The following is a 26,748-nucleotide window of genomic DNA, read 5'->3' on the forward strand; positions in this document are numbered from 1 at the left end:
CAGACGTAGTCTGCGATCACATACAGTGCTTGGTAGCCCAACCAATCCACCATCTCATTGGTCCACTAGGAAAACACCCGATTAAGATTGGATTTGAATTTAAGACCTTACGGTCATCCATATAAATTTTCACTTCTCTTTTAATACTAGTTGAAGTAAAGCTCACTAGTTAATGGCCATATAAACATAATTATATTTTTGAATATCAAAAGATATTATGGATTATTCAATTATTTATAATTAGGTGAAGTAACTATAACTTCAGGCTATCAAAAAAAAATAGTCGTCAGATAAGAGATAACGATCAGGTTGTAGAGATAATTATTAGAGTTAAAAGATATTATACATATGATTTGCTAATTAATTATTTAAATAATATTAGAAGTTTGGGTCATGTGTTGGTATAAATAAGATAATTATTAAGAGTTAAAAGGTATTATACATATAATTTGTTTATTAGTTATTTGAGTGATAGTAGAAGTTTGGGTCATGTGTTAGTATAAATAAGGTGTTATTTTATTCAGTTTATTTTGTATGGTTCGATCAATAATAAAATCAAAGAGTAGCTTGTTTGTTCTAGTTAAATCGAACAACAAAATTACATATTTTCTCCCACTCAAACATGTTTAACTTTGAAGTCGATATATGTTGACTATGTTGGAAGTAATTTTGGACTCCAAGTCACAAGCCGGCGAACTTGAGGGACCAAGGATGACAAGTCGGTCATAGTTGGTTATGTTTCTTAATTACGTTTATTTGATAGCAAGTTAGGTTAGTCATATATAAACCAAGTTATGGTTAGACATTATAGATTTGGTAGTGTGAGATGCAACCAAGTTAGGGCTCATCTAGAGACACACATGAGATGTAACCGAGTTAGGGTTCATCTAGATGTAACCGAGTTAGGGTTCATCAAGAGTCAAACCGAGTTAGGGTTTGAGATATTGTAATCAGTTTTTTGAGTGATATTTTCTGATTAATACATTAGAGAGTTATTCGTTTAGTTTGTATTTGATTATCGATCCGGGACTTGAGACTAATACCTTTCTAGATTAGAGACCTTTTTTTTAACAGCAGTTGATTTTAAAGATCTCGGAAATCTATCATATCGTGATCTGCCAAATGTTTAAAGATCGCATCTATTAAATTAAGCTTCTAGCCACTCTTACATATCTTTAAGAGTCTCCAGGATTAAATAAACCGGAAAATGCTTGCACTCCTCAGGTCACCACTAACTAGGAGTTGGGGGTCACTTCACTGACGAGTGCCAATGGTCCAATCAAGAAGGGTTGGCAATTCGTTTCTTAACGTATTTAACAGGTTAAAGACGACGCGATTAACACATGCATCAAACATGAAAACGACTCGCTTAACACTCAGCTTTGGTGGCTTTAGTGTGACCGAACACATTTTATGTACCAATAATGATAAATGATCTCTTCTAACCTCCAAAATTTAATTTTTTTTAAAAAGTATAAAATTGTATGGTGTGTCTTTTTTTTGCTAACAAGGTCTTATCGTGTCTAAACAAGTGCCAAATTTTACTGAACGACGCACAGGACCTCCAAAGACACCTAAATGACTGACTATATGTCAACACACCACAATACAAAAGCCAAATTAAACACACCACCAAGTTCATTATTGCATTATAAACATATATTAGCAAGTTCTAAGTCTCAAAGTTCATACCATACCATTCCCTAATAAAACCATCCACACTCATTACTCACATAAACTTTATTACTTATATGTCCATAATATTAAACCTCCTTTACCACACCAGATCTTTACTACCATTTAGATACGCGATATCAACAACGGGACAGAAGCAGGGGCGTCCTCACCGCCCATAGCCGGGTGGAGAATATCAAGCTCACCATACCCTTGAACGCGCACTCTGCAGTCCTCTGCAGCCATCTGACCGGTGTGGTACGCACCATGTACTGAACCGGGGGAGTCAGCACTTGTTGCTTCCCCTGCAAAGAATAAGTTATCTACAGGGATCCTTAGCTTTTCATACAGATCATGGGGTTTTCCTACTGCATCGTAGCTATATGACCCGAGTGAGTTCACATCACTACCCCAACGAGAAACGAGATGTCGAATCTGCATTTTAAAAAAAAACGCCATATTAAGATTCCGTGGTCTAACAGAACTAATTAGGAGTGTGCAAGAAACCGAAAAAACCGATCCGAAACCAAAAAGACCAAAAAATCCAACCCGAAACAAAGACCGACGGTTTGGTTTTGTGTTTTTATAAAAACCGAAATTAGGGTTCGGTTCGGTTTGGTTTTGCATGTAATAAAACCGAACCATTTGAAATAATCTATAAGAATTTAATAAATATGTAACTCAAATATTTTTGGCCAAATGTATAATAATCAATTAGTTAATAAATAACAAAACTAGTTATAACTAAATTCATTATTTTTGGCAAACTTTTTTTTGACCTAAAATTTTCAAGCTCAAAAGCATAAACCGAAACCGTACTGAAACCAAAAAAACCGAAACTGAACGGTTTCAAAAATCTAAAAACCGAAGTTTTGGTTTTGGTTTGGTTTTAGCCCAAACCGAACCGTCCACACCTCTAGAGCTAAAAAAACTTGAGCTGCATCTAATCTCAACTGTGTCAAATGGTCAAACCAAAATGTTCAAATTTTGATTACACAATAAAACACATGTTTAATTTATCAATCTCTTATATTTTTGTTCAATGTGGGCCAGTATAATTTTTTCACAAAAAATAATTAGTAGCATTTAACTCAAATAATATAACAATCAAATTATCTTTCTCCAAAAGAAGAGTATAATGCATACAACATTTTCAATTATTCTCAGTCAAATCCAAAAATAAAAAAATAAAAAAAAATAATCATGTAAAACTTAAGATAACAGTACTTTAAAGTTTATATAAAGCATAGAGACTTGATGTAAAAAAATCAACCTGGTTTTTTAAATTTTATAAATTTAAAGACTTAAATCATGTAAAACATGACATACTTGTTATAAATAAAGTCATTATCTTTTTCCTTTTAGAAAACCGAGTTTTTAAATATGATTAGTATAATGTAAGTAAGCGACGGGAAAGAGAGATTACAGGGGTAGAAGCATCAGGAAGAATCTTTTTGAGATGTACAAAGGCAAAATTAGCAGCAGCTTCATCAGATAACTTCTCAATGTCTTTCGCCAGCTGTCCTGCAGGCATATAAACTAACACAGGGTGACCTGTCGCCTTGTGAAGATTAAGAAAGTAACTACATCCATAAGAAGTCTCTGAAACTACTCCTAAAAACTCAACATTTGGCCAAAAAACTCGGTCAAAATGCAATATTATTTTGTTCTCAATTCCAACTCCAAGGTCAGCGATGGCTTGTTCTTTCCACTGGGGCAGTCTTGGTTCAAATTTAATTAAATTTGACTTTAAAAACGCCAAGTGGTACCGCTATAACGGCGGCGTCAGCAAAAAATGTGGTCCCGTTTTCAATAGTTACCTTCACGCCGTTTTTACGCCTGTTAATCTTTGTAACCCTTTGTGAATAGGACAAAAAAGATGTAAGTTAAAGGTCAAAAACAACTTAGTAAAAAGATTCATCCTTTTTCCATACAAACAGATCGATTTGGGTTGTGTTCCATCCCATATTGGTCAGATAAAAATAATTTAAGACGAAAGTCACGCAGTGTCTAATTTGGAGTAGCATACAACCTTCTATAGGTCTGTAAACGAATTAAACGGGTTGGTGAACCGTTCAGTGGGGAAGTTCGTATATGTCAGTTTCTTTAAGAAACGGATGAATACGAACAACATTTTTGTTCATTTATGAGTTCATGTCCGTTCATTTAAGTTTCTTTATGTTCGTTCATTTATCATCGTTAGTTTACGCCTGTATGTTCGTCTTATATATTCATTCAAAATTTTTAGGCTCATTACCATTTAGTTTTAGTTTATGAAATTAAAATATCACCCACTAAAATTTAGTATCGTTTTTTTATTTTTTAACCCCAACTGCCCAACAGATTGTTTTTCAAAGTTTATTTTTAGTTAGTGTTCAAGCAGTTACGTTCTTTCATCCATGTTCATTGGTTTACGTTCGTGAACTGCTTTGTACTATTACAAACAAACATAATCGAGCACATCCATTTTCTTAACAAACGAACACGAACAAAAAACCCCGTTCGTTTAGTTGTCCGTGCTCGATCATTTGTTAGTTAAAGGTAACAAAATGCCCTGTTTGTGTCTGTTCCATTCGTTTACATACCCGATAACATTACGTCTTACCTGTGACCTAATCGGATGTCTAGGCCTTTGGCAAGTGTGTTTATAACTGGACTATAACCCCGCACCATAAGCCCATGCCCACCAGGAAGCAACTCTTCCTGCTCAATTAAAAGAACACGATATGCATTATAAATTTATAATGATTATTGGAATATGTTCAGCTCCAAACGACAGCATATTTTATAAAAATAAAGATTTGCTTATGATACAAATAAATAAAATAAAAAACATACCTTGTCCCAGCATTGAAGAGATATGGTTTCAGCATCTGCAGCAAACCAGCCTTCCATTCTACACAAGTACCACTGTAACACCTTATAAGGAAGCCCCTCCAGTCTATAACAACAAAAAAAAATATATATGAGAACTAATTATTTAACTCTTGAAGACAATAAAATAGGTAAACATACCTTAGTTTTGGGTTTCTTTCTAGCACAATTGATATTGCTTGCAGTATAGACATGTCTTCAGTCATTCCTTCCCTCACTTTATTAGTCTGCATACATGACGAAACAATAATGAACAAAAGGTAAAACTGAAGTTACATATAAAATAACTTATTTTTTCATTTTTCTTTCGAAGAAAATAAACTTGAGAGATAGAGAGCATGCATACCTCTTCCAATATGGCCTCGAATGTTTTTCCAACCTGTGAGACTAATTCTTGAGGAACTTGATTTCCATCCATATCAAACAATGCATAGCTGGAAAACATAAAAAATAAACAAATAATTAATGTATACATCAACAAGAATCAAAGTTTATCACCTTTATAACTTAACAAGCATACAATTTTGCTTCTGTAATGCTTAAAAACATGCAATTGCATATTTTGAGTTTTCTGAAAAATATTTTCATGTAGAATAATCTTTAGCTTATATCAAACAGTGTCAAAGGTTGTTCAGATATTTTGGATCAATTTATTTCTCTTAAATAAAGACAAAAACTAAAATAGACTTAACAACGTACACTAAATATAAAAAATGAACTTTGTTACCTCTCCAAATCATGGTCATATAACACTGAGTTGTCACCACTGGTCCGGTATAAAGGCAGTCCAAGTCTTCCAATAACTGGTGCCAAAGGATTTTCATTACCAACCCCATGCAACCTGCAAAATTTAATATCAATATAAAACTATTAAACAATTCAGAAGATGGTATTATGTATATTGCAAATAGTGGAGTGTATGAAGCCTTTTCTCACCATGATGCACCTAAGTCCACAGGAAAACCAAATGAGTAGTCCGTGCAAACTCGACCACCAATTCTGTTACGTGATTCAAGTACAGTAACCTGAAAAGGCGTAACGTTAATGAAACCAGATCTTATATAGTTATAACACTACCGAATACTATCATCCAAATTACTGAAGAAAATATGTTCTTTGTAAAGTGTAGAGTACCTGAAATGAAGCATCATGAAGTGCACGAGCAGCAGATATGCCAGCAAAGCCACTACCAATCACAATAACAGACGGGGAAGCTGAACGCTTTGATGCAACGTTTGAATAGCAGATTGCTATATTAAGGAATAACAAACAGAATTAGAATGCAGGCAGTGGAGTTGCTATAAAGACTGATAAACTCCTTAATATTACCAAGTGTCACATATAAGTTCAATAATAAGTCATTAGACAAACACGATACATTTGTATTTTTCTAAGTTGGCTAGTTAGGTTGGCCAAAAAAACTAGGCCCAATACAGATACATCATAAATAATTAAAATATATATATATATAGGTAAAGGATGGAATACGAAAATCCTTTATCGTACAATAGGTACGCGAGTTTCTTCACCATCGATTTTCAAAAAACACGCGACCGTTCTGATCCTCTGCTCCACTGCTCCATCGATTCCGTACGCCTTCACCGTCACCGTCCAATGATTGCATCTACCGTCGCGACCGTCGACGGTACCGTCGTGAACACCATCTTCCTCGTCATGCCTTTTTCACAGGTCATTTGATAAAATTGACCAATTAAAATTGAAATTGTTGAACTAATTGATCAATTAAACTTTGAAATTGGTCCAATTAATCATCAATTTGAAGTTTCAATTAATCAATTTTGAGTTTTGAGTAAACCCAGTTGCAGACGTTCCACTTTTTGTTCATATGATCGAATCAATGATCAAATTAACGGTCAATTGACGATTGTTTGATGATTATGAGATTATATGAAGTGATTTCGATGTTCAATTTTATGTTTACAGGTGTTTTAGAAATTCTGAACATCCAGAACTTCTTAGAACTTCTAAAGTTTATCAGTTTTGAACACCCAGAACTTCTTAGAACTTCTAAACTTTCTCAGAACTTCACTACTTTTTTGAACACCCAGATCTTCTTTGAATGTATTAGAACGTTTAAAGATGTTTTTTTTGTCATAACGTTTAAAGGTATTCCGTTTTAAACAACATTATTTAAAAACAACATTATGTTGTACTGAACTTATAAACAACATTATTTAAAAACGTATAAACAGAACGTATAAACTTTTTGTACTGAACTTTTAAAGTTTAATTGATTATGTTCTGAACGTTTAAACAAAACGTATAATATGTTTAAACAGAACGTATAAACAGATCGTATAAACTTAATGTTAATACGTTCAATGTCAAAACCCATAACTCAAAACTCAAAATTGATCGACGAAAGCTTCAAATTGATGATTAATTGGATCAATTTTTCAAGGTTAATTGATCAATTAGGTTCATCAACAATTTCAATTTCAATTGGAAATTGCTTAACTGACCTGTGACCAACGATCGATGGTGGTGACGGACGATGGTGGTGCTCATGACAGTAGACGATGGTCGCGATGGTGGACTTTGATGGGTATGCGTTAAGTATTTTTAGGTTAATTACAATTATGCCACTAAGCAGTTTTAATTTCAATTAGAATCGGTGGTGCAGGAAGTCGCGTGTGTAATGTACGATAAGCGATTATTGTGCGTTAACTCACCCCTATATATATATATATATATAGAAGAGGGTTCAAATAAAAAACAATTGTTTTATGAGAAGTGTGAGAATGCTTTAAAATAAAGCAAACCAACTAAATAAGAAACTATACCATATAAATAGGAAACTATACGGTTTTTAGAAACTATCAATCTCAACCGTCAGATCCTAGATCCAAGGGTCTTGATCTCTTCTTATGCTGCTCACAAAATTATTGTTTTTTACATTAACCCTACCATATATATATATATATATATATAGAGAGAGAGAGAGAGAGAGTGAGGTTAAAATAAAAAGTAACTATTTCCTAAAAAGTGTAGGAAGTTATTAGAACCATTGGATTAAACATAACACAAGAGGGTAAGATGGGAAAATATTTATTTCTCTATCTTTAATATAATCACATCCAGTCTCTTCAAATCAAAATAACAAAACCCTACTACTCATTCAATTGTGACAACACCATCTCTACAACCAGCCACATCCATCCAACCGGTCATCACCGCCGTTCAACTAGTCACCACCACCAATCAAGTCGACCATCCACCATCGCCGTTCAACCATCCACCGCCACCATCACGTTCAACCATCAACCATCCACCGCTTCCGCCGCGCTCAACCATCTACTGTGACGGAACCAAAGACAAAAACAACGACGACACTGATTGGCAACCCTGCAGCGGACTGACCAACCAGCCAGCGACATCTTCTTTAAACTGAGTTGGGGTTTTGTCAAAGATCGAGAGACGATGGAGTATTTTATATTGTAACAAATTGTGAAATTTATGATGAGAGTAAACAGGTAAGGGATGAGTTATTTGAATTAGGGTTTCTCAAATTGAGTTAGGGATTTAGATCAGGGAAGTGTGAAGTGCAGATTTGTTGGTTGAATTGGTGAATATGGGTTTTTTTACTGATTAAGAAAAATGGTTTGATGAATGTGGATATGTTTTTTTTTCTTTTTTTAATGAGGTGCTGGATATTAATGTGTTTTTCGTATTTTAGTAAATTTAGTGTTACTATATATTCTATTGAATTTATATTGGTTTCCAGGTTGATGTAGTTGAAGTGGATGAAGTGTTCTCGCGCAAAGATTTATTCTTCTATAAATCTGGTTATTGTTTTGCAAAATCGAAGCGAGCGATTGTGTTTTAGTTCATCAGCATGTCAATGTTTTCGTATAGTGTTTTAGTTCATAGTGGTAGTGTTTTTGTTTAGTATTGGTAGATGAATTATTGTGTTTCTTCATTGTAATTGTGTTTTTGTTTATTGTAATTATGTTCACAAACTTTTGATATTCAAGATAGTGTGTTTTAGTTCTTGAATAATTGTGTTTTTTTATATGATTGCGTTCATTGTTCTTGGATCAAAAGCACACTGGAATATAGTTTATAGTGCTTAAGATAGTGTGTTTTAGTTCTTCGTATTCAAATTATTGTGTTTTAGTTCATAATGTTGTTGTGTGAATTAGGTTGAATAATTAAAAGATTTTAGGTAGTTGAGCATATTTCGGAAGTTCCAGAGAAAATTGCATAAAAATAGCATGTTACCAAATATTGTATGACAAAAATACCCTTTAACACATCAAATTTAGCCTTTAAAATATAACACTCCTCTATTTCATCCCACATTTAATCTTAGCCATTGATTATCCATATCCTACCACTTAGATTCCTTCCTACCACTATGTCGGTTATTGGTGATTTTAAATCTCAACCATTGATTAACATGATCCAATGTCTATGATTTATTCTTAGTCCTCCTAGGAAACTACTTGTTTTTAGGTTAACCCTCCCCATATATATATATTGAAAAAATATGTATGCGTGTATTTATAATTTTTTATAAGCATAAGATATACGTATGCAAAAGAAATTACAATATTTTTCTTTCTTCAACATTTTCTCCTCATATAACATAAATGAGTGCTAAAAACCGCATGATAAGAAACAATAATATTCATTTGCACAGCAGTTGCAATCATTATATACATATATATGTACATACAGATGGTGGCTATAGAATCCAATCATACAACAATAATTAAACTTGTAAAGATCAGCACACAACACATACAGCCCAAATGGCACATGTAGAACCCACACCACATGCATATAATCATATTAAAATACAAGGAAAATTACTAATTGTGGGAACCACAAAACATTAATTCCCATATGCATGACTTTATAGAAAACACACCGACACTCAATTACCCAACACTAAAAAAGTCTTTTATAAAGTTAATTCATTTAGAGCGTTCACAGTAGGTCCCCGTCTCCGTACCTAAAATTACACGAAAAAACACGGCCATTTCTCTAGACCCTTCTTTTCAATTAAATAATAACAATTTTTATATCTTTATCATTACTTTTCTCTCTTCTCCGCTCACAACCACTTAAAAGAATATATTAAAAACATTAATGGGGTGAACGATGTCTTCCAAAATATACAGACGATCGGTAACAGTTTATCTCTCCGTCACTCACGATCACTTCCTATAATATGCAAAACCTATTCACAAAATCACAAATATATGCAGAACCTGCTAGAATGCTCACATGACAGGAACAATAATATTACATCAGCTACACCGATTCTCAAGTCGATCCACAGTAACACAAAATTATTATCCCTAAAAATTAAATAACTTCATATCAAGTTCAAATCAAAAACCCAATACTATAATCTTAACCCTGATCTTAATTATCACATACAACAATCAATAAAACACTATAATCAAAATAACAAAAAACTAGAGCAAAATTAGGACACAAATCAAAATAAAGGAAAAATTAGTACCAATTTAAGGCAAAAATAAGTGCAAAAATCAAAAACTAAGGAAATTTAGTGCAAAAATCAAAACTAAGGAAAATTTAGTGTAAAATTAAGACAAAATTAGGAAAAATTAATACAAAATTAGAGTAAATTAATACAAAATCAGTGCAAAATTAGAGCAAAATCAGGGAAAATTAATACAAAATTAGAGCAAAATCAGAGCAAATTAAATGCAAAATCAGTGCAAAAGAAGTACAAAATCAGGGAGAATTAATACAAAATTAGAGCAAAATCAGTGCAAAATTAGAGCAAAATTAAGGCAAAATCAGTGCAAAATTAAAGCAAAAATTAGGAAAATTTATTACAAAATTAGTGCAAAATTAGTACAAAATTAAGGCAAAATGAAGAATGGTTTAACCAACTACCTTGTTTCAATTGGCGATTACGCTTGTCTGCACCTGAATCCATATTAACCCAAACAATAATAACCACCGATTAAACCGACTACTTCTATAATCCAAAGGTTTATTAAATTGAAAATTGGAAGAAGCAGGTGTTAATTGCGGCAAGTGATGAACCACGAACAGAAGCAAACAAGTATTAAAATTATTTGAATTTGACGAATTAGACCCCAGATTCACCGACCAGCTCATGCGTATTGCAGATTCACTCAAAAACCCTAGGTGAAATGGGTATGATCCGAAACTCAAATTGACGGTCGGAATCTACGATTCGGGTCGGGTAGATGAAAACCCACGAAGATCTTACGGTGAAATTGGCAAAAAATTGATCAATTGGATTTGATTTTGGAATTGGGGATTTATTTAGGGTTTGGTGTGTTTGATGAAGAGATCAATTGATACACGTTGTTACTCTGGTTCTTGTATATATAGAAGAATGAATGTTAAGGAGTTTGTGTGGTGGCATTTGTTAGGTTTTTGTAAAGTAGGTATATGTTGGGTGTAAATGTTATTAATTATTATTATAATGAATAAATTATGTATAAAGTATTATTAGTAGGTCCATTTTCTGTTGGGGCTAATATAATATATGGTCTATAATCTTTGTGGGTTATGTATGTATGTATAGGTTGTAAATAAAATATCTATAGCTAGACAAATAATAATGAGATATTTTAAACGATTTTAAACGACGATTTTATTGCGTGTTAAGTTACCGTACTTTTTAATTTTGAAGAGTCATGTTGTTTTACTCTTGTCAGACTATGTTATCTTAACTGAGCTCACACTAACTTCAAAGTTTGGCTTAGGCGTTCCCAGGAAAACTATACCGTTGGAAATAATCAGATTTTTAACGATGAGTTTTGAGCTCAAATTCATCTTCACGGTAAGTTTGGATACCTAAGTGTCAATTTTCTATTGGTTTATGAATATTTATTGTGAATATGGTATTTGGACGAGTTTGGAATTTTTCCAATACATATGCTTAACTTTTTATTTTTATTGTCGAGTATAACATGTTAAGTTATCTGGATATGTAAGGTCAATTTGTTTACGGTCGATAAACCATTTATTACAAACATGACAACTGGTTTACAATTTGATTATAAAAAGAGTTAATAAAAAGAGTTGTTTAATTAATTGTGTTTATTGGATAAATATTTTCTTTTAAATTTTGAATTCTATTAGTAGTCGAGTATAATCGGGAGATATCTTGTCCTTAAATAATCTTGATGTAAATCAGTTTCGAGTAAGATTTTTTTTAGTTCATGTATCGTAACGAACGTGATGGAAACCAAGCAAATTTGCATAAGCTCGCTACATTTTGTTTTAGTTTCAGTATCATAACGAAAACTGACTAAATGCCAAATTGTTTTTGTTTTAGTTCTAATACGTAACAAACGTGGCGGAGACCAACCTAATTTGCGTCGACTCACCGTCTCAACATCCGGGATTGACAACGCCCAAGTTTTACGAGCATTCGACTTTTACCGACCGACAAACCCCATTGGGCCACCTCAATTTTTATATTTTTTTTGTTTTAGTTTCAATGCATAATGTACGTAACCAAAATCGATCAAATTTGCGTTGACTTACCACCTCAACACCCAAGACAGAAAATTCTTGGGTTATACAATCGCCCAAGTTGTACCAACCTGTCATGGCGCAATGCGATGGGTTAGCTACTGAGCTACTAGTTAATAACAATTGAGAGTTTGCCAAATGGTTTGTTCTTATTTTCTGATTACAGATTCATACTTTAATTATCCACTTATGTATATTTTTGGTTAGCAGATACGATGGTTCATTATCTAGCTATAATTCCGTACTAAACAAATAAACTCCCATGATTATTAGAATCACCAAGTGGGTCAAAACCTATAAAGCCGATTTAAACAAAACCAAATTATAACGCGAAGATAATCGAAATTTAATGTCGACTTGTTTTTTTTATATAGGGATATTGGTTTTTAATACTCTCAATTTTCACTCATTGGACAATAACACTCTCAACTTACGATTTGTCTCTCACCACTCCCAACTTGTAACTTGTTTTCTTCCATCACTCCCGAACTTAACGGACCCTAACTCCGTTAGTTTTTTTTGCTGACGTGGCATTTATTCGCTGATTTGGCATCCTACGTGGAAAATACATTATTTAAAAAAAATAGAAAGCCCAAAAACACAAATACTATGTATATATAAATGTCTATACACACACACACACATATATATATATATATATATATATATATATATATATATGCAGACACAAACACCACCACCGTGTGTACACCGCCACTGTCTACACCACCACCACCACCACCACAAAACTCTACCACTTCTGGCCTATATTGTCAGCTTCACACCACCGTTAGCCTCACTGCCTTCATTACCAGCAGTGGTTGCTGGCGGAACTCGTCGGTCTCCTTAATCTTATTATGCAGTCTTTGTTGTTAAAAAAACACCGCCATCAACTACATGCGAATCTAACAAGTAATCTTCAAGTGTCGCCACCACGTTTTTCCGGCGAGTTTTGCCGGTAATGATAGAGTAGAAATTCGAGGTAATAAACATTGTGTTCTACTTGTTTCTTTATTCCAATCAAAAGCCCTATACTAATGTATTCAAACCATAAACAAAAGAACTCAATTTTATCAAAGTTTGGTCTAGGGTTTGGTGGTGATGGTGAAGGCAGTGGAGGCTGGCGGCTGTGGAAGAAACCGGCGGTGGTGGAGGCCGATGTGGTGGTGTAGATGGTGGTGATGGATTTGTAGTAGTGTGTATATATGTCTATTTGTGTGTGTATATATATATATGTGTGTACAATATTTGTGTTTTTGGGTTTTCTATTTTTTTTAAATAATGTATTTTCCACATAGGATGCCAAATCAGCGAATACATGCCACGTCAGCAAAAAAAAACTAACGGAGTTAGGGTCCGTTAAGTTCAGGAGTGATGGAAGAAAACAAGTTACAAGTTGGGAGTGATGAGAGACAAATCGTAAGTTGGGAGTGTTATTGTTCAATGAGTGAAAGTTGAGAGTATTAAAAACCAATATTTCTTTTATATATTATATATGTATATTGATTTTTATTAATCTCAACTATTATCTTTTGGTCGTTGGCGGTCTCAACTAACGAATTGGCTCCTGACGGTCCCAGTTTTTAACGTATCTGTTTCCAAATGTTCGCGACTAACAGAATCCTAACGCTTTAGTTGCAGGTCACCGGAAAAACATTTTTGGCCGGAAAAGTCACATTTTTTTCCAGAAAACTCAACATTTTTTGCCTCAAACATCTTTGTAACTGTGTATCGAACCTTTAGGAATAATTTTCTAGTAAAAGCTTCAATTATGAGGTCGCCAGAACCCTAAAACCATCGTCGAAATCGGTTGGTGGTGGCGGTGTTTTCCGGAAAAAAATATGTCTTTTCTGGGCGAAAACGTTTTTCGGCGACCTGCAACTAACGACGTTAGGATTCTGTTAGTTGCGAACCGTTGGGAATAAATATGTTAAAAGTTGGGACTGTCAGTAACCAATTTGCTAGTTATGACCAACAACTACCAAATGGTGATAGTTAAGACCAATAATGAACAATATACATATTACTATTATACATGAAAGAAGCTTTATTTATAGTTTATGGTTAGTGATCTCACATTATTTCATGGTGTCGTAAACTCGTCATTGTTTATAGTTAATGGTTAATGATATCATTTTACGCTATATTCGATACGAAGAATCCATCTATGCATATATTTTATTATGGATAATGGTCCGATGTATATACCATTCACCTTCATAGGACCACCTATGTTTTAAGTTCAATAGTTTATAATTCGTGATCCATATCTATGCCATATTTAAATACAATGAATCCTTCCACTTGTAACGCTTTATTATGTAACGAATGTTACGCACTTAACGATCAAGTAAAATAAGCTTACGTTACATTTGGAAATTGTTTTGTTTTAAATTTTGGAAATAATTTTATAAAATAAAAATTAAGATATACTTTTGGATGACTTTTGAGAAATTTGACATTTTGTCCAATTATTCATTTGACGAGTAAAAAAAGACATAACCAGGTCAACCCGTTAATTTATAGACAGTCGATATTAGAGCAGTGAAAACACTCACTATAGTGGGGAGGTGTATAGTAGGCCCAAACTGATTTGGGATGAGCAGATTAGATGGGGTTTGCTCAAGTTGCACATCTAAGAGGGACATGTAGGACCTTTGCATCTTAAGTTTGTCTTAGGAGCTTTGATTCTTCTACATGGACTTTACAAGTGATTGTCTTTCTGATTGTATGTTCATATGTTGTTTACATCGTTACATCTATTACTATTTTACAATATTACTTTTGCGGTACTCATTTTGTTATCCGCGTATTCCTATTTCTATAGTTTCAGTTTTGTGTTGTTTTGAAGCGATGGGTTTTTATAGAATCAGTCTCTCTACAAAAACAATCTACTCTCCGAAACCCTTGTCAATGCAACGAACCATTCACAACATTTTCTAACAATAGTCATATAAAGCCCAAGCATAAAAAATGTTTTTATCTGAATTTAATAGCAGAAAACAACCCGCTCTCTGAAACTCTAGTAACATAAATAGCATGCTCTCTGACACCCTAGCCACCCGTGTTCCAAGCCTTAGTCGTTTCCCATTATCGGATTGCGCGAGAATATCATAGTGTTTATATAAATCATCCTTTGATAAGTTTTTACTCTGCTAGAATGCATCACATATAACTACTCTGCCTGTCTAAATCATCCTTTGATAAGTTTAGACTCTTATTACTTGCACCTTCTTACATTATGAGTACTTATTGTCATATACACATTAAATTACACATTTGCATGCTTGTTAGTTGTTTTTCCTACAATTTTTAGATACCTATGTTAAGGGAGCAAGGACTCGGTACTCGGGTCATTACTCATGGTGAGGGTTTCACCAGGATTCTGCCAAAAGTGATTTCTTAAGGCCTTAAACTTAGGGTTTATAGTTGAAAACCCCGGGTCCGATAGCAAATCTTGAACGCTGCTTCGACCCTCTAGCATGTTCAACGCTTGAGACATGGTTGGTCTAAGTGTTGGTGATGCATTCGTGCATAAAAGAGCCACGTTCAAAACCGTCATTGCTTCCTCGGATGAATATTCGGACCCTAAGTCTGGATCAACCAGGTCTAATAAGCTTCCTCTTTCTTGTAAAACATATGCCTACAAAACAAACACACGTGTTACAGTTTGACTTTTTGGGTCAAAGAGTGTCGGGCTTTTAGTTGGTAGTTATTTTACCCAATCGAGAAGGTAAACGAAGTCTTCCTTTGGCCTGTAGTTGGTGTTACTTTTTCCACTAACAATTTCTAGCGCCACGATTCCAAAACTATAAACATCTGCCTTGGGAGTCAAGTACCCGCGCATGGCATACTCTGGAGCCATATAACCTCTGATAACCAAAAATTAAAATAAAACAAATAATTATGAGAACCAAAGAACGGTTGTCGACTATCAGGTAGTTGAAAATTTGAGGTGGAAATTTTGATCCATTTACTGATGAATGAGTTGATTTGGTCGATGTTTTATCTCAAACAAGTCTAGTGGGCTGAGGGGTGTAAACGAGCCAAACCGCTTGTGAGCTACTCGAGATCGACTCACTAAAAGCTTAAATCAAGCCAAGTTTAAACAAGCCGGGGCCTAAAAACAAGCTTGTTTAATAAACAAGTCCAAGCATGAGTTTCAGTTATCAAGTTGGCACTGGCTCGCGAGCCTAAACGAACCCATTATTTATACAACTGTTATTTTATTAATTAAATATATAATATAACTAAATAATATATTATGTTATATATAAAAATTTTATTTAAAACATATATAAAAAACTATATTGAAAATGTACAAAAATAATTATACATGTATATAAATTATTAATAAACAATAAACTAGTTGATCTCAAGCTGAACTTGAGCTTGAATAACAACTCACGAGCCGAGTTGGAGCTTTAGAAATACAGCTCGAAACCGGCCAAGCTCCAGATCAAGCTCAAGCTTAACCCGGCTCGTTTACACCCCAAATAGGCTTAATTTAAAAATGAGCTAAAAAAGGAACGGATCATACAAGTTGAAAGTCCCCCGAACTCTGTTTTTAATACAGAGAACCTCGTAAACAGTTTTTATTCAAAGATTTAGATAGTTTTTATAAGAATATGTTTTTTGCAATTTTAATGGAGAAAGAAGTGTTTGTGGGTATACCTAACTCGACACGGTTTGTTTTGACCAAAACTAAAAGATTGCCCATTTCAACCCAAACCAATTTTGACACGTATACATACGTGTAATTAGAGAACATACAATGTTCCTGCAATTCGAGTGCTGATATGTGTATTTCCGTCATCATTGAGCTTTGCTAACCCGAAATCGGATATTTTTGCATTGAGATTTTTATCAAGCAAAACATTGCTAGTCTTGATATCTCTATGCACAATTTTCAGTTGTGATTCTTCATGAAGGTAAAGCAAACCTCGGGCTATCCCTATGCATATTTTCAACCTCACGGGCCATGTCAGCTTTGCTTTCGACACTTTGTCTCGCCCTGTAGGATTTAATCACAACAATTAGATTTTCCACATTAGTGTGATCAATATGTTTCTTTTTTCCAAATAAAATAAATTTTGATGATTAATATAGAGTTGGAAATTTCTACTCATTTACTAGGAAATTGATTTAGTTGGATTGCGTTTTATCTCAAATGGGTCAAATAAAAGATCAAGCTAAAAGGAAATCGGGTCAAACAGGTGAAAAGATTTTGTAAGAATGCTCTTAAGTAGTTGCAAAAAAGATAACAAAAAACGGACAAAAAGATATTTTGTCAGTCAACCCAGCCCCGTTTTGACCTGTACAAAAAAATCACATGTTTTTGAGTTTTGTCCCGTTTCTTTACCCATTACTATGGATGTTAACGAGCCAAGCCGCTCGTGAGCTACTCAATATCGACTCGCTAAAAGTTGTATAACTTTTATTTGATATATTAAATATATATCTGTATAATTATTATTCTAATATATAAAATCATGTTCAAAATAACTAAATAATATATATTATATTGTATATAAATATTAGTGTTGTATATATAAAATAAATAAAAACATATGTAAATTAATTAATAAATAATAGCCGAGCCGAGCCGAGCTAGAACGTTAGAAAGAGAGCTCGAAAACGAGCCGAGCTCATGCCCACTCGAGGTCGATCTCTCTTGGCTCATTTACACTCCTGCCCGTTACCCCAACCCGTCAATAGCATCTCTGCTAATTAATACTTTAAGCTTACCGAAAATAGCACGAGATACGCAATTATTTTCCATGTACTCATAGATCAAAGACAGCTGGTTCCCTTCAACACAGCATCCATAAAGTCTGACAAGATTCGGGTGTTGTAGTGCTGAAATCATGCCAATCTCATTGACAAATTCACGGGTGCCTTGTTTTGACTTTGATGATAGTTGTTTCACGGCAATTATTGTCCCGTCTAACAATCGACCCTACATAACATATGTTTTTTAGTAACACAAGATAGTAAAATGCTGTGTTTTTGTACTTGTGTTTTGATCAATTGACAGTTTAACAGAATAATGTTACCTTGTAAACCGCACCAAAACCACCTTCTCCAAGCTTGTTTACTGGATCAAAGTTGTTAGTTGCAGCTTTTATCTGCCTTAGAGTGAATATTCCTGTTTGTAGATCTAGACCTTTAAGCTCTGTTAAACAATAAGTCTTGTTAGCAAACAGAAATAGAAGTGGAAATCTGGGAGGATTGGATAACGGGTTGCATTAAAACATGTCATTTTTAGTACAGGTTGAATATAAGCTGGGTTGATTGACTCGCTGCTGACACTTTTTTGTCCATTTTAAAAAAAGTCTGTATATGTGTGGTTTAACTATTAGTTTATTACAATAGTTATTGAATCCTTGAATAAAACGAATTAGGAGGGCCGTGTATTAAGCTTTTAATGTGACACATTTGAAACAAGAGCAACCCATTCTTCAGTAAATAACAAAATATTTACCTCTGTCTGCTGCATTTTTTCCCATAATGTAGCCTTTTCTCCACAAGATAAAAATGATTAAAAACACAAAAAACAGTCCACCAGCCGCCGCGACTACAAAACGAAGATCAATCTTTTTTCTGAAATCTGGTGGCTTAAAATCTGCAAACAAGGTAATGAATGGAGAATGAGCAACATTATAACATTATAAGCCACCTTCAGAATGTCAACTTTGACTTCAAAAGTCAAAGCATACCTTTCTATTCATCCTTTTGTTGGGTTGGGTTTATGCAATCTTTAATTTTAAAAATTGGTGAAAATCAGATATGGGAAAATACTTACTTGGTTCAACTGATATAGCTGATATAAGCGGACCATAACTTCCTCTAAGAGGAATTCCAATAGTGCCTTTTCCAGCCCAGAATAGTTGAATCTTGAGTGTATTAATCGTCACATTAACCATGTAACTCTTTATAACGGGCCTTCCAGTACCTCCGGCCTCTTGTACTATATCAAAATCCTTTAGTTTCAACTCTCCCTGCATTGAAATTTCTTAGAAGATGCTAACTTTCTTTTCTTGATTTGAAGACTAATAACTGGCTAAGGTTGCCTTAAATCAGACCTTTTGAAACAAGTTGGTTACAAATTTATGCAATTACCCTATTATTATATTCAAAAGTGGCTTACCTGCACGTAAACATCAAATACACGATTCCCTAGACTGTTAAATGTGTTATCTTGGGTGAAAAGAATCTCTGCAAAGTGGAGTTTAACCGTATAGTTCCCGTTCATAAGGCACAATCCATAATAAGTAAGAGAAATAGCAGTTGTGCGTGCTGACGTGTACAATTCTGTCTCGGTTCTGGGAACATTACGGAGCCTAGATGTGTTGGAAAGAATATAAACATCAGAATCATGGTCATCATCTAAGAAGTTTCCTGTGCTGCTAAATGCCCAATCTCTATCATAGTAATACGTTGAGGCGCCTTTGCTTTCTGTATCGGATTCATATTTGATGGTGTTGTTGATATTTACTTCTTTACCCCCACAATTAATGTACAGAGAATGGATTTCTGATGCAAAAGATGACATTTTAATAAAGAAATGAGGTGAGGGTTGATTTGTATGTAATGAAGTAAATAACTTTACTTACGTTGTTTAATCGATTTAGTACATGGGAAATCTTTCATGAGGCATGGAGATATATTGTTTCTGCATAAGAAATACAAGACAAAGAAATCACTATGTAGTTTTGATGGTATATATAGCTCTATAGCTTGATGTGATTCGTGTGAGCTCCCAGTCGGAGCAGTCCTGGGCCCACCTTGAATATCAAGTTAGGCTCGGTCCGGTACCTCTCTTAGGCCCAGTTAGACCCTTGTTTCTGTTGCTAACCGCCTGATCCCTTGAGGCTGTATATATTGGTTTTTCCATGTCATATAAACTCTCTCCATCTCAAAATAATTGTCCATACACTAAAAAGAAAATCTCAATTTAAGATGTGTGTAATTAATGTAGTTTTTAGATAGTAAAATGTCAATGTTGCATTTGCATTTAAAAGAAAATTTAATTTTTTTCAAAGGTAATTAAGGGTATAATGGGAAAAAGTGTGAACTATCTAAATACTGGAAGAACACAATCTTTTTGGGACAAAACTAAATAGACAATAACTTTTGTATACTGAATTAAATTGTTTCTACATCTGGTGAAATGCAAATTGTATATTTTTATGCTCCATTAAATCAATTAAAAAATATATAATTTAATTCTTCAAGCAAATAGCTTAATTTTCTGTAACTTAAAACCTAGTTTTTAACTGTGTTTTACTTTTTGATAATATCTAGATGAAAACATAGTAAAAAATCAGAACCGGTTGGAACAGTGAGGCCCAAATCACTCCTTTTTTTATGTGAAGAACCAGGCTTTAGCAACTATTTAGGACCAGGCATGGACCTAGGCCCGGTTAGGCTCAAGTTATGATGCTTTCACAATGACCAATGTAATAGTGTGACCTTAAATGAAAATAGAGTCATGTGTCTTACTGTTTATTTGTTGTCGAAGAATAGCTCTCCACCACGTTTCTGAGTCAAGTAATGATAAGTTTGTTTATAACATAAAACCATACACAAATCCAGCTTATATATATGAAAATAGAAAATAAACTTACACTGTTCCTCGTTCACATGTATTTGGAGCAGAAGAATCCCAAGTAAATTGGTTATAAGAAACATCCCTGTAAAAGCATGTAAACATATAAACATGGCACACCACTAAAATTTCATTTCTGACCATTTGTTGGTATAAACATGTAGTGAAATGATAACTATTAGGGCAAGATTATACTTACACGTCCTTGGTACTTGGGAAGATCCATGCAGGCATAGGTCCAGTAAGATTATTTGCTGTCAAATAACTATTAAATAGTGGTTACCCTTAGAAACTTTATCATAGTTATAAGAAGACTAGATAATATTGTTGAAGACAATTCACATACATGTGATCTGTTTTTCCTAGTTGGGCAAAAGATGACGGGATCTGGCCAGTCAAGTTGTTGAAACTGAGGTCTCTAAATCAATGAAAGTCGATCCAAAATAAATTCCACGAAAATGTAAATTTAAAAAGTACCAAATATATCCAATACATGATATGATTTGCTTACATAGTTTTCAGAGAAAGCATACTCCCGATATAGTCAGGGATTTTCCCACGGATCAAACAATTTCTAAGTACCCTGTAAATTTACATATTGTAACTAATATCTTCACTTGGATGCTAAAATAAGAAATCATCATACAAATATAAATGCTCACAATTTATTCAGTTTCATTTTCTGCACTGGTGGGAAACTAGAAGCTGCCCCTTTCAAGTCACTGATTCTCCTGTAACACAAGAAATATATAGTGAAAAAACTAAACAAGTATCAATCACTTTGTATATTCTGCCACCTCATTCGAACAAATACAACCCAAAAAAAACTTGAAAGATAAATAAAGAATGCATACAGATCATTTAGTTGGGTTAAGACAGAGATATTAGAAGGAATTGGCCCCTCAAGAGAACAACCTTGCATATGCCTGCAAAATAAACCAAATATTAACGTCTTTAAAATCAGATAGAGATGGATAATAAGTGGCTCGATTAATGCATCTGACCATTAATGGTTGAACCAAAATACTTTCTGTCCAAAAAACAACCTCTTTAACAAAATTTACCTTTGTAGTACTCAAAGTTATGAATTTAATAATCTGGAAAGGTTTATGCAAAAATACACTTTGGCCAACTTTTGACTTGTTACCTTTTTTGCAGGCCTTTGTTATTTTACCTGTTTGACCCGTTAGAGGTAAGAGATAACCCGTATCCACCCATTCATAAGTAAACGGGTCATAATATCCACCCCTATGATTAATAGACCCCTAGCATGATGGGAACTTTACAAATACATGCAAAAAAAATTCTTACAATTTCCCAATCTGTGTCCACTGACTAATGAAGCTTGGTATCTTTCCAGTGAAATTATTGTCACTTAATCTCCTAAAAATATAAATAAAAAAAACACATAAGTTAAGAAAAATGCCAAACATATACGGATTATCATTCAAGTTTATATGATTTATTATACTCACAGATCAGTCAAGTTGGTAAGTTTTCCAAGTGCAGCAGGCAGCTCTCCGGTAAAATCATTTGAAGTTAGAACTCTGAGAATACAAAGTTTTACTTGATCATGAATTTATTTTCAAGAAAATAAGTATAAGGAAAAGGGTGAAAAATAATTACAGTCTCTGCAAATCTTTCAGGTTTGCAATCCCTGGGTGTATGGGTCCTGAAAAGCGATTTCCTTCTAAGCTCCTACAAAATTCAAGAAGCTATTAAGCATCAAAATGGAGTGTAAATGTGTGTCATCTTACTTTGTTTTTACTATTTTTTATTTAAGGACAAAAGAAGTAGTGATGTGGCTTACAACTCTTGGAGGGAGGTCATTCTGGTAAGAACTTTTGGAAATGGCCCGGATAAGCGGTTTCCCATGAGAGAACTGCATATATATATCCATCGTAAAAAAGGTAAATAAAATTTTATGTTAAATTATCACAGTCAAATAGGTATTCTTGCAAGCAAAAAACTGGCAATGAGAGTGATATATATGTCCATACAGGTTGAACAATCGCATAGTAGCCCATTCAGCAGGAATGGTTCCATTGATGTAATTACGACTCAGATCCCTGCATTAATAAAACATGATTATCATATCACTATGATCATTGCTTAAAAAGAAAAAAATTGAAAAAGAAATCTATAGCGTAATATCTTATTAAGCCAGGATATTTTCTTACAAAACTCGAAGGTACCGAAGCTTGGAAAACTCAGATGGAAGAGTACTCGAGATGTTCTGGGATTTAATATATCTGCATTGCAACAAAGAATGATAGTAATATATACATATGTGTTTTGTACCAATATATTATGAAATTTTACAAGCACTTGATGTGTGTGACGTCTCAATTAAATAGCTCATAAACATAACTTTTCTTACTAATAGTTTAAAAAAATTGTGTGCTGTTAACTTTTCAAAAAAGTTTCTTGTCTCCGGTGTTTTATATAAATTCTATATTACTTACGTCCAGAAATCATATCTTTCGGTTTAACAATGGTATTATTTAAATTGATTGAAAAAATTCCCAAAATCTCACTTAATAAGCACAAAATATAGAACGTATATTAAGTATTAGCCATGGTCAAGGTTACTAATTTTGAGTATTGTTTAATAGGAAGCATGTGATAGTGACTCAAAAATATTTAAACAATTACACAATCAAACAAACAAGGTTAGTTGATTTTTAGAATAACACTCCTGCCTAACAATTTTAATATTTGTGCTGATACACAGTTTAATTAAAAAAGAAAATATTTTAGACAATTAAAATAAATTTAAACACTATCAAAAGAACTTGAAACTATAACCAATCTCATTATTTTCTTATAATATTTGCTGATAAGTAAACAGATAAATTCAAATACAGTTTTTTAATATATTTCTAAAATAATTAAAAAAGGGGATAGCGGCGCAGCTTGTTGCTCGCTTACCCATTATCCAGATGTAGCTCGGTTTGTGTTATATATAAAAGAATGCTTTATTAAAAAAAATAATTACAAGTGATGCAATATTCTAGAGAGTGATGGGTCTGTTTTCCTGTACAGGGTGATGAAGTCAAAGTGTGTACAATCTAAAAAATGTGGGCCAGTGAGTACAACTAATACCAGATCAGCAGTCAACAAGCTGGGTTGACCACAATTTCAGTCAACGCTACTATCCTTGCCTCCTCTCTTGCCTCTAGGTACTCGCATGTTTTATTTCTTAAAAGTCAGCAAAATCAGCGATGAATTCAATACATACTCCAGATATATCATTTCTTTTCATATTTTAATATCCTATGTGGACTCATAACTCATTAAATATTGAAGTACAGAAATCACAGTGATTAATTAATCATCCACAATATGCATCAAGCTCACAAAATTAACCAAATTAATTATAAATATTAACATCTAACTCACAAAATTAACCAAAACTAACCAAATTAATTATAGTTTCCAGATTCAAAACCGAAATATTAACATCCAGCTCACAAACTTTACCAAATAAATCATAAATCGTAATACGTCACAAACGATAACGGCTTCAATTCGTTAGGTATCAAGCGGCGCCACGGAATCAACACACAATACACAAAAGATTTAAGCACGCGGAAACAGAAACAAAAAAAAAAGAACACGACAATATATTGAGGTTGAGTCATGGTGACCTATGTCCACTGCTGCAGCTAGGGTTAACATCGACAGTATTTATAGATTAATTAAACCTTCATAATCCTAACATAATTAACATCTAGCTCACAAAATTAACCAAATTAATTACAAACAAGAATACGTCACAAACGATAACGGCTTCTATTCGTTAGGTATGAAGTGGCGCAACGAAAACCAACACACAATACACAAACAATTTAAACACGCGGAAACAGAAAAATAATGAACACGACAATATCCTATGCTTACTCATATTTCATTAAATATTTAAAAAACAGAAATCACAGTGATTAAAAACATCAAAAAAATAATAATAATCATCCACAGTAAGCATCAGTATATCTCACAAATTTACCAAATTAATTATAAATCAGAATATGTAACAAACGATAACGGCTTCAACTTGTTAGGTATCAAGCGGAAACCAATTCAAAAACGAGCTGAGCTGCTCGCAAGCTACTCGAGATCTACTCATTAAAAAACGAGCTTACACAAGCCCGACCTCAAAGCCTAAAAGTAAGCTCGTTTAATGCAAACGATTTAAGCAATCGGAATACGTCACAAACGATAACGGCTTCGATTCGTTAAATATCAAGCAGCGTAGTGGAAACCAACACACAAACGAGCTGAGCTGCTCACAAGCTACTCGAGATCAGCTCGTGAAAAATTTCGATCGAGTCGAGCTTAAATGAGCCCGAGCTCAAGCCTAAAAGTAAGCTCGTTTAATACACAAACGACTTAAAAAACACACGGAAACAATATAACGTGGTTTGGTCACAGTCACCTACGTCCACTAATGCAGCAGCTAGCTAGCTAGGGCTTATAGATTAATAAACCTTCATAAGTATTTAATTAACATCTATCTCACAATATCAATCAAATCAAAACAACTAAAAATATTCAGAAGAATAAGAAGAATAATAATACGTACATATTAACGGCGTGACACGTGGCATTACTGTCAAACGAGCAGTCACAGACAATAGATACATTATATCCTTTTTTGTACTCGCCAACGCCCCAATTACCTTCACCGGTGCACGGATCCTTGCTCAGATCCCACACGTTACTGTTCGCTAGCCCTAATTTCACTCCAATTTGTTTCAGTACATTCACTGACCAGTGAACACACGTCAATTCAGTTCATATACATACATTAATTGTTATTAATCGTACGCAAAACCTAATGATATATAACTAAACGGAAAACGTACCTTCCTGAGTGTTGAGTTTTGCGGAGTGTGAGAGTGTGAGAATTGAGTAGAGGATTGATGAGGTTATGAAGAGGAAGAGGTTATTATTGTTCATGGTGGTAGTGCATCCAGTTATTGATTGTTTATGATACACTTGTGGATGTATATATATATTTATATGTATATGTATAGATATATAGAGAGAGAGGTGTAGGAGAGATGAAAATGGTGGACTGAGGAAGTGAGGAGGGAATAATAATATTAATAATATTGGGGAGGTGTCGAGCCGGGGGTCTCACCGGAATCAGCCTCTCTATCCCCATGGGGTAGAGGTAAGGCTGTCTACATCTTACCCTCCTCAGACCCTACCATAGCTTTGCTATTGGTGGGATATACTGAGTACGATGATGATGATGATGATGATGATGATGATGATGATATTGGGGAGGTGGAAGATGGAAGATGAAGGTTGTTGATGTGACACATGTGGTCATTATATTAATTTTAATTATTTTTTAGTTTAATTTAATTAATTTAGGAGTTGGATGGTGTGAAACTATGAGTTGATGGTTAAGGTTTGAGGTTTTATGGTTTTAGATACGGGTGTAGTGTTGTAGAAATCGTTAAGCGTTAGTTGGGTGATACGGTAGGGACAAACGATTAATCGGGATTAGTCTGGATATATGTAAATTTTCAAATATGCATATATATTCCAAATTTTATGTATAAAGTCTACAAAATTGACATCTTTTGGACAAATGGGGATTACATCGACGTCTAGTAGAAATTTTTACAACACTGCACGGTGTAAACAAGCTGAGTTGGGCCGAACAAAGCCCGAGCTCAGCTCGTTTTGACTTAGGAGAGTTAGAGTTGGCTTGATTCAAGTTGTTTTATAGCTCAGGGTCAGTTCAAACTCAACTTGTTTATTATTTATTAATTTATATACACTCTTATCTATTTTTATATATTTTGATAAAACCTTAAACGAGCTTGCTCTAGTTCAGCTGTGAAGTGTAAATTTAAAACATAGAAGTCTAAAAAAGAAATAAATAAATAAAAATACACAAAACTCATAAGGTTTTTTTTAGGCTCAGACTCGGTTCGACTCATTTCGAGCTTTTTACCGATATGTAGCTCGTGAGCAGCTCAACTTATTCGCACCCCTAGTTTCATATTCAAAACCTACCCAGGCGGATTTTCTTATAGTGGTGAGTTTTCTACTTG

At 33.9% G+C, this 26,748-nt stretch overlaps 1 protein-coding gene and 1 pseudogene across 2 annotated transcripts; both read right to left on the minus strand.

Annotated features, from left to right (window-relative positions):
• Nucleotides 1-1,638: 1,638 nt before the first annotated feature.
• Nucleotides 1,639-10,976, minus strand: LOC143589190 (polyamine oxidase 2-like; annotated as a pseudogene). The gene is made up of 10 exons (XR_013145230.1): nucleotides 10,444-10,976; nucleotides 5,683-5,798; nucleotides 5,485-5,573; nucleotides 5,276-5,389; nucleotides 4,895-4,982; nucleotides 4,690-4,775; nucleotides 4,513-4,615; nucleotides 4,280-4,377; nucleotides 3,101-3,531; nucleotides 1,639-2,109 (listed from the first exon to the last, which is right to left on the minus strand). The product of XR_013145230.1 is annotated as a polyamine oxidase 2-like (transcript).
• Nucleotides 10,977-15,262: 4,286 nt separating this feature from the next.
• On the minus strand, nucleotides 15,263-25,754 carry LOC143589191 (putative LRR receptor-like serine/threonine-protein kinase At1g07650). The gene is made up of 24 exons (XM_077070024.1): nucleotides 25,543-25,754; nucleotides 25,260-25,443; nucleotides 22,855-22,926; nucleotides 22,675-22,743; nucleotides 22,485-22,556; nucleotides 22,301-22,372; nucleotides 22,150-22,221; nucleotides 21,986-22,057; nucleotides 21,529-21,600; nucleotides 21,337-21,405; nucleotides 21,186-21,257; nucleotides 21,021-21,092; nucleotides 20,874-20,939; nucleotides 20,694-20,759; nucleotides 20,569-20,607; nucleotides 19,680-19,738; nucleotides 19,214-19,599; nucleotides 18,869-19,064; nucleotides 18,548-18,688; nucleotides 18,120-18,238; nucleotides 17,812-18,022; nucleotides 16,837-17,077; nucleotides 15,785-15,935; nucleotides 15,263-15,706 (listed from the first exon to the last, which is right to left on the minus strand). Exons 1-24 carry the CDS (start codon nucleotides 25,634-25,636, stop codon nucleotides 15,389-15,391), a joined length of 2,985 nt encoding a protein of 994 aa, XP_076926139.1. The 5' UTR covers nucleotides 25,637-25,754; the 3' UTR covers nucleotides 15,263-15,388.
• Between the last annotated feature and the right edge of the window lie 994 nt (nucleotides 25,755-26,748).

Source organism: Bidens hawaiensis, unplaced genomic scaffold (genome assembly GCF_021521415.1).
Source record: "Bidens hawaiensis isolate Kalapana, Puna unplaced genomic scaffold, B.hawaiensis_p1.1 tig00037265_1, whole genome shotgun sequence".
NCBI classification, from domain to species: domain Eukaryota; kingdom Viridiplantae; phylum Streptophyta; class Magnoliopsida; order Asterales; family Asteraceae; genus Bidens; species Bidens hawaiensis.